This window comes from Citrus sinensis, chromosome 8 (genome assembly GCF_022201045.2).
Source record: "Citrus sinensis cultivar Valencia sweet orange chromosome 8, DVS_A1.0, whole genome shotgun sequence".
Lineage (NCBI taxonomy): Eukaryota > Viridiplantae > Streptophyta > Magnoliopsida > Sapindales > Rutaceae > Citrus > Citrus sinensis.
In genome coordinates, this window is record NC_068563.1 from 26,726,122 (window position 1) to 26,735,020 (window position 8,899).

Here is an 8,899-nt window from a genome sequence, read left to right on the forward strand (position 1 = left end):
CTATTTAAAATTTATAATTATATTTATAATTATAATAAAATAATTATTATATTTCTAATTAAATGGAGGTTATTTTGAAATTTTAAAATTATACAGGGCGAATTGGTACTCTAGGGATTTCAATAAAATAAAATAGAGTATAAGGGGCTAAATGAAAGTTTATAATCCACAAGTTATTATAGTACTTATGAATAAATTGTAAATAATACAGAGTATAGGGGGCTTAGTGAAATGTTGTAGTGCGGCCGCAAGTTACATGACCTGTAACTTATTCGGACCCGAATTGGTGATTCAAACTACAAACAAAGAAACACAAATACTCAGTCTGACTACTGACAACAATATGTGTGTGTATTTATGTACGTATATTTTTCAATTCAAACTACTTGTATGGTTATGAAGCCTAAAGACAAACAATCATCCCCGATTCTTTATTTAAGGAGGAGAGCAGACAGCAAACGAGCAAATTGCTGTTCGTATGGGCTGCCTACTATTGAACGGGCACTTGTCTTCCACTGCGCTTGAGTCGTGGCCAGTGCCCATTGGGTCTTATTTTATATTTGATTCTTTTTTTTCACATTAGCAAACCAAATAACCTATTAACATTTCAACATCGCCAGATGTGCTTGTATTCTTGTTGAAACACAAGCTAGCTATAAGTCACAGTTTGTTTTTCTGTTTTTGTTTTGTATGCTATTGTGCTGAGAATATGATCATCTACAATCATTTTTTTACCAAGGTCACTAACAAAATAATGAATGAATTCGGAAATCCTCTGATGCATGGCAATGACTTTTGAGTTACATGACTTCATTGATGATCAAAACTTTGATCAATTCATTGATCTAATTCAAGGAGAAACGAAGAACCCTTTCCTAGTTTTGTTTGTAGAGTCTTTAGTGGATGTTTGTGATGATAGTTCCACAGCCCCTGGCCAGACGATCATTTGTTTGATTTCAATGCTGCAAGAATGAAGGTGTCTGATCTTAATAATTTTGTTCTTAACATTGTCAGGATTGAACATTGGTGGGGACGTGAAGGAAGGTGATCATCGCGATGATCAAGAACAACGACAATTGATGCAAGTGGAAAGAAACCAGAGGGTGATCATAGATCAAGAACTCTGATCTCGGAGTAGAAGAGGAGAGGCAAGATGGAGGAGAAGCTCTATCAATTGCGTGCACCGGATCCTAGCATTACCTAGGTTCTATATATGCAAGTGATCATGCCACACAGTTGCAACTTGCAAAGCTAGTATCATTTGACAACTTGTTGATTATATTTACTCTCTCTCTCTCTCTCTCTCTCTCTCTCTATATATATATATATATATATATCAAATCAAACTCTTGGTCATGTCACAATTTAAAGAACTCGTCAGTACCTTTTAAAGAAGGAAAAAGCTATTTACCCCGAATCTGCGCCTCGAAATCAAAACACACCGTTTACTTTTTTTCTCTCTACACGTGTTGCTTCATTTTGCCTTCACTTTCCACTTCTTTGCTTTCACTTTCCACTTCTCTAGTTAGTAAATGTAGAGTTTTTTCTCTCCATACTTACGAGTTTTGTAATGTAAAGTTTTTCACTTTGTAAAGCAATGAACTCCTCTTTCTCTTTCAGATCTTCTTGAAAGCAAAGTAAATAGCAAAGAAGGAAATAACAAAGAAGGAAGGAAATAGCAAAGCAAAGTAAAATAAGTGGACCACAGTTGGACACAACAAATTTTCTAGTTAGGCCCACACGTTGACTGAAGAAACACGTGAAGAAACAGCTTTGCTTTTGCTTTTTCTTTCCCCAACTTTTTCCTTTCCTTTATATAAAGCAAGATAATGGACACGTGATTAACTCAAAGCAAATAGTGCGTTTTGATTTCGGGGTGAAAATTCGGGTAAATAGCAGCACTCTTTAAAGAATATGCAAGTGATCATACCAGTGCCGCACAGTTGCAACTTGCAAAGCTAGTATCGTTTGACAACTTGATTATGTTTAATCCATGGAATCAATGCGTGCGTGCGTGTGTGTTTGTGTATCAAATCAAACTCTTGGTCACGTCACCATTTAAAGAACTCGTTTTTGCCTTCTAAAGAACTTGCTTTTTGGATATTGAATTTTGATGCTGGGATAATGGCTTTTAATTTGCTCGGATTTCTCTCCAAACAACTCCAAGCTTTTCACACAAATGATCGAAAAGTAGATGCTCAGTTAATGATCAAGCTGGGTTTGAGCCTGGCTGGTCCAAGGAAGTTGTGGCCTTCAGGCATTGGCTTGAAAGACAAGGCATCAGGAATTTCGCCCTCAACACACTAACATTGGATCATCCGACTTGGCTTTGCTTATCAGTTGCGACCAGAGCGTGCCTCGTAACTTTGAAACGATATGAATCCATTGGCATTGAGATTAGTGGGGCTCAATCTTCCGTGCCTGCTTATCAATATAGTAATTTGATTGATAATCATCTTAAACTTCTTTTTTGGGTTAAAAATTTTTGTCTTAAAGAAATGAATGTGCGTTATTATTTTTTTCAGGAGTTAATAATTATGGTTAATAAATGTAAATGGATCAGTTATACAATTTTATTAAATTTATATTTTAAACCTGGCTTTTCTATATGTAGATCAAAATTGATATGGTTGCCTATAAATTTTGACCTTGTCAAGTTAAATTGTAATAGAACTTACAGCATTACTAAATGATTTTTTAATGGAGATTTTACTATTTATTTCAATAGTCACATAAAAAAAAGAGTTTTAAAAGGGTTTCTAAATAAGATTGTTTTTCTCTTTATTCAATATTAAGGGAGAAAAATACTATTTCATTTGAAAAATATTATTTGGAGAGTTTTTTGAAACTATTTAATTTAGCATTATATTATTAATTTTTTAATTATTCTTGAAGAGAGAGAAGTGTTATAACTACTATTATTTTGGTAGAAGAAACGTTTAATTAAAATAATATAAATTTATTTTTATTTAAAGAGTTTTTGAGAGAATACTTATTTTTCACTTTTTTATTTATTGCATAAATAAGCAAATGGAAAATGCTTACTATCTACTATCTAGAATGGCAAGAGAATGTGAGAGAAACGACAACTTGTGCTGCCGTTTCAGCTTCTCTCTCGCCATTCTAATAATTTTTTATTGTTAAAAACATATGAAATAGGAGAAAACGACAGCCCATATCCACATAATGCCATCACTCCATCAGTCTCTCTCCCTCTCTCGACTTTCGTCTCTCTCTCTCTGATTATTCTCCAGCCAATGAGTATGTACTAAATTCGATTTGTTAGCATTAGGACTAGCTAAGAAAGAATGTACATGAACGCTGCAGAAATAACACAATTGGTGAGGTCGCAGAAGAACCTCTGGACCCTATTAAATTATGTGAGGAGGACCACCACTCTGATGGAGAGCAGATAATGGTTCCTGATTTAGCACAATTGGAAAAAGAAACATGCCAAGCTACAAGCAAAGACATTAATAAAAATATAACTATACTACAAGCAAGCATAGAGAAGCTTTGTGAGCATATAGTCCCTCAAGTATTCACTGGTGTTGAAATGTGTTATGGGTCCAAAGAGCGGAACCTCCAAAATAAGTTGAACTGTCTGAGGAAGGGCATCATACTAATACAGAGCAGATGAATGTCATGGAAATATCATCATGAACTATTGAATGTCCGGTTATGAAAAGAAAGGATCCATTGTCGAGAGAGGGAGATGAAATTTGGGAGAGGTAAGATCAAAGTCCAAAGAGGGAGAGAGAGTAATGGAGTGGTGGGGATTATGTGGATATTGGCTGTCTTCTGTCGTTTTCTCCTTATATATATATTTTAACAATAAAAAACTATTAGAATGGCAAGAGAGACAAGCTATCGTTTCTCTCAGTATTCTCTCGTCATTCTTGATGTTTAGCACAATCTCGGGTATCCAACATACCCTTCTCTTGAATGGGCCCTTGTTAACCACTACAATTAACAAGTCTTCCCCTTTGGTCTTATTTTATGATTGATTTTTCAGTTTTTTCATAATAAAAGAGGATGTTACAAGCTACAAACTCATAGTAAAATTAAACTGAACTCAAAAATCAAATTAGCCCAATAAAAACTTTACCGAATTTTGCACCATTTCCTTATAATTTATTTTCTTATTCAAAATTCTTAAAATTAAATTAAACAGTGAGAATAAATAAAATCTAACTTTATTATTATTTACCCAAATGTGATCTAGAGATTCCATGCAGCATTTTTATCCAATTCCTCATTCTTATTAGGAGTACAAGTCAAAATTACACTACTTAATTAGGTTATATATGTGTATATATATTTAATAATCAGAAGGAATTTCTTCCCAAGCCTTGTTCTCTTCATTTGAACGATAAAAACTTGTGTCATTAATCTTAACGATGATCTTATCTTTGAACTTGTCAAAGTCTTCTCTTGAATCATACACACGGCGGGACCAACGATATCCAAGATAAACACCATCTGATTCCCTGTATTCAGATTCACTGTAATATGATCCCCAACACAGCGCTGTGTTATTGGGCAACTCGATTGAAGTCTCATTTCCCGGGTGAACGCATGCTATTTTTTGGGGCATTTAACACAACCAGGTTCGCCCGTGTCTTTTTGGTTGCTTAAAATTAACGTCTTTGCCCTACTTGATGAAATAAGCGATAGAAGAAAAATGGTTATGGTTGCGATGAAGATCTTCATGGCTGCTGCCTAATTAAAAGCTAAAATGTGATTCTTCTGCAGCTCTCTTTTATTTGATTTATATATATACATATATGCCATGGTTTCCGATAAAATTTTTGTCTTAGAGAAATAAATGTGCTTTAAACTTTTTAGGAGTTAATTAAATATGGTTAATAAATATAAATGCATCAGTTGTTCAATTCTGCTAAATTATAGGTTGCAAAAACTAACCAAGCATTGTTACGGTTGATTAATAGATTGGATCACCTTGTTAAATTATATTATAATAAACTTAAATCAGCTCAAATGTAATATTCAGAAAGTCAAGTATTGGATACCACGTTTAAGTGATTGGACATATTGTTTATGTGATCTGAGTTACTGTATCATGTAATTGGTCATTGGGCACCACTTTTGGTAGACAGCCATGCCCTTACTAGATTATATGTAAATGTGGTACAATGAGTTATTGGTGTACAGTATGTGCCACTCCAATATGAAAAGGATCCATATCTATGTTCCAACCAAGAGTTGATATAAATTAATTTTATCTGTACTATTAATGAAGTTAGATAATTCAATTATCTGAAAACTTTAAGCAAGCAAGTACTGGAGAAGCTAGAGTTCATTTTTTCTAGACTATATATGCTAAAACTAGTTTTCAGTAAAGGTATAACTTAAAGCTCGCTAACTCCCGTTGTAATGCCAATTCGGGGTGCATTTTGGCATATAAAATAAATGGAAAAAGCTTTGCAACTGTAGCATTTTGGTCCGAGATGAAATAAGATCCAGACGTAGAGTCCCGTCGCCCCTACATCTATGTGTGCACGTTAGCTTTGACAATTACTACTTTCTGGCAATGGGTTGGAATCAATCCTTTGGAAGGGAATTCAATCGTAATACCAGTCTTACTGCCTTTGCAATTGACTGTAGAACAGACTTTCAATCATTCGAAAGGAATTAATACATCAAGATGCTGAGGAACAAGTAAAAATGATCATAAATCATTCGTACCGTTTTATCCAGCACCGGAGAGTCAGCTCTTAACCAAGTTTCCTGATACACGGTTTGGCAGTGAATATAACAAGAGTCTATAAACATTCCTCTGGATGAAGAGTTGCCAAGTCCAGCCAATGCATTTAAGAATTGCACCCTGAAACCTGAAAGTACACGCCGAGATAAGATCGAGTAAATTACTTAATTTAATAGTTCTTTAGCAGTACTTTTAACTATAAAAAATAAATGAAAAGCATTTGTAGAGAGTAGTCCGGGCTTTTGGCATTTACCTTGCAAAGTTTGCAGCTGATAAGGTGAGCATGTTTTTGCAGCTTTCCCAACTGCTGTTGGGATCAGCATCATCCGGCACCAAAATGTGACTTATCTAGCTATATCATGTTCCAAAGGATGAGAAACAAAGGAGAAACACATTCCTGAATTTATTTATACTATATATATGTGAAAACCTTTTAGAAATAACATAAAAAAGATAAATTTCACTCTTACTAAAGATGCGTTTGGGGCAGGTGCCATATTCTTATGGAAAACAATACGTACAACAAATGACCTTCTTGCATTAAGCTTATGCATCCAATTTTCTGTAAAAACGATCTCACATCCTTTTTTTTTTTTAAAAAAAAAAATGAAAATCCAGTGAAACTTCATGTAACCGTATATGCCGAATTGAAGCCTATCTTTGAAAATTGCATGTAAAAGTTTCCATTGACTTGTGTAAATTGTATGAATCCTATTTTTGGGAATACGAATATCAGTCGCGGAAATCCATAATTATGAGACAAAAGGAGTCTGATAAGCAATTTCCAAAATCATCTCACAACAATATATAACGATGAGAAGAACTGTGCTAACCTGCCATCTATCATATGCTGAGTTGATAATAAATAGCGGTGTTATTACTTGCCCTGCCACGTATTGCGGGAAGAAACACTGTCATTTTAAAAGCAAGGGAACAGTCAGACCAGAGATGAAAGGATGAAGACTACAAAGTAGAAACATTAAAATGGTGAAACTTACCAATCCTGCAGGGTTCAACCTCTTAGTGCAGGATGCTGGCAAATGCTTAATTGATCCCTGTACATGAGATTAAGCGAAGAATCAAGGGCTGTAACCACAGTTAAAAGAACTTTATCCTCAAGGAAAGAATTTTCTTATCCTATCAAAAATGATAAATAAAACAACAAAGGTAAATTATTTCAATCTACGATCAATGGGGAAAATCCTTGAGTGACGATATGCAGGGCATATATTACTAGACACAAAATAAATAAGTAGGATAGACATAGAATGTTGTGCTTTGCGTGTATGCATGAGAGAGAGGATGTACATGTGTCGCAACCACTTGAGCGAAAAACTCCTCAATGTGACTTGCATCGGAAATATCCTTCCTGTTGAAATAAACCAAGGAATTAGAATTTGGAAAGAAACACAAGTGAAGCTACTATTACACAATGTTCGATTAAAGAACAAGCTGGAATGTCTAAAATGAGCTTACACATTTATAAAAAAACCAGCATCTGCGAGGCATTTTACTCTAGTGCCCACGGGGAAGAGAGCTCGGAAGTTATCACAATACAAAATTGAAGCAAATCCCCCAGCAGAACAGCCGGAAAGAATAGCCTGCCATCAGTCCTAATGAGTTATCAAGCATACCAATCTAATAAAAAGAATTTTATAGAAGGAAAAAAGAAAACGAAGATCATACATTTTGAGCATTTATCATTCCTTTAACCGTTAATAGGTCCTTCATGACTGCTAGAAAAACCCTAGCTTCTCTGAAGTGAAGGTTAGTTCCCTGATTAAATCACTAACTAATTAATTATCCCACCAAAAAGAGACCCAAAAAATAAGTAACAAAAAATAAGTATACAAGATAAGTCTAGCTGGAAATTTTGGGGAAAATTAACTTACTGGATCGACAGCCTCCAAATCTCCAGTAAATGATGCCCCGTCACAGTATTTAACCTCGATTCTATTCAAATTGTAGAAATCTGGAAACGGAAGGGGAATTTATTTACTCATATCAATCAAGTCGAAGTGAATCAAAAAGGCCATACCCGGGTTATATTTCTGCTCGTTGCTCAGTATCCCAGTAAAATTATCTTCCTCGCCCATTTTCTTAGATGAACCTCAACCAGTATTCGTACGAACATGACAAGTTGTGACATCGTTGCACCAGCCTCCTCCCTAGGAACCCAAATCCAAAGGCAAATTGAATAAAGAAAAAAAGTATTCGAAACTTTGTGTTGAATTCAATGCCAAATGTAAACATCAGAAGTTTTATGGCTATAACCTTCTGGATTGATTACTCTTCATTCATAATTATTAAAGTTAGAACGGCTATAGCAAACATATGCGGATAGAGAAGGACGTTAGTTACCTCGACGAACACCAACCAATTGTTAATCCCGGCACCAAACCCCTTATCAAAATGGTAAGTAGGCGGACTACAGTCCAAGCAAACTGCAAAACATATCAAACATTAAACAAACTATAGTGCACAATAACGAAAAATCATAAAATGAAGAATATGAGTGCACTTATCTACCAGCTCCTTCCACTACACCATTCTCAACATAGGTGATTGGTACACTAAAGCCTTGAGCTTTCAGAAACATGAGTGCACATACTAAAAGACTGAACCATAGGCCCCTTCTTGCGGCAACCATTCTGTGGATATGCAAGACAAAAAGTATTTTAACTATCTTTTTAAAGGAAAAAACGATCAGAAAACAGAGAATGCCATGTTAAAGTCTGAATAACAAGATAACATGCTGGCAAAGATTACTCATACGCAAGCAAAAAGTCTCTCACTCACTTGCTGAACGAAACAATTTCCTCAAGATAAAATCTCTCACTCACTTGATGAATTTATGTTCGGGAAGTGCTAATTTGATTTCGGATCGGCTGCTCAGTTGAACATTTAATGAAGTAACTATTTTGTGAAGTTGTAACAAGTGGTTTAGCAGGAAGGAGTGGAGGATCTAGTTTTAATTGTGTGCAGATGCATGGCTTAAATTATTTACCAATTGTAGAGCTTCTGATGTGCATTCTGTAACAGCCAGACTAGATAGCTGGAGCCTGCAAAATGAGTAAAACGTTTATTTATTTTTTCCTTTAATTTTATTTCAAATGTTTAAACGTTAAGCCTAAGTTTCTTTTGCTCATACTTTGTAAATATTATTTTAAT

The 8,899-nt window shown here is 34.9% G+C and overlaps 1 protein-coding gene across 2 annotated transcripts; it reads right to left on the reverse strand.

Annotated features, from left to right (window-relative positions):
- Positions 1-5,710: 5,710 nt before the first annotated feature.
- On the reverse strand, positions 5,711-8,687 carry LOC102627792 (pectin acetylesterase 8-like). 2 transcript variants are annotated; one of them, XM_052432469.1, is made up of 11 exons: positions 8,528-8,686; positions 8,090-8,379; positions 7,767-7,896; positions 7,621-7,700; positions 7,415-7,504; positions 7,205-7,329; positions 7,037-7,097; positions 6,727-6,783; positions 6,562-6,639; positions 5,982-6,080; positions 5,711-5,855 (listed from the first exon to the last, which is right to left on the reverse strand). In XM_052432469.1, the coding sequence occupies exons 3-10, from the start codon at positions 7,822-7,824 to the stop codon at positions 6,051-6,053; spliced, it is 579 nt and encodes a 192-aa protein (XP_052288429.1). In that variant the 5' UTR covers positions 7,825-7,896; positions 8,090-8,379; positions 8,528-8,686; the 3' UTR covers positions 5,711-5,855; positions 5,982-6,050. The 2 variants fall into 2 exon arrangements, with proteins under 2 accessions (XP_052288429.1, XP_052288428.1); XM_052432468.1 differs by lacking the exons at positions 5,711-5,855; positions 5,982-6,080 and having other exon boundaries at positions 6,466-6,639; positions 8,528-8,687.
- Between the last annotated feature and the right edge of the window lie 212 nt (positions 8,688-8,899).

Excerpts from the sequence above, each read along its gene's own strand:
- LOC102627792 (XM_052432468.1), bottom strand. The coding sequence starts at position 7,824 with ATGGGCGAGGAAGATAATTTTACTGGGATACTGAGCAACGAGCAGAAA. Across the intron at positions 7,701-7,766 it reads CGAGCAGAAATATAACCCGG|ATTTCTACAATTTGAATAGA; the intron begins GTATGGCCTTTT and ends TTCCGTTTCCAG. Across the intron at positions 7,098-7,204 it reads GCTGGTTTTTTTATAAATGT|GAAGGATATTTCCGATGCAA; the intron begins GTAAGCTCATTT and ends TTATTTCAACAG.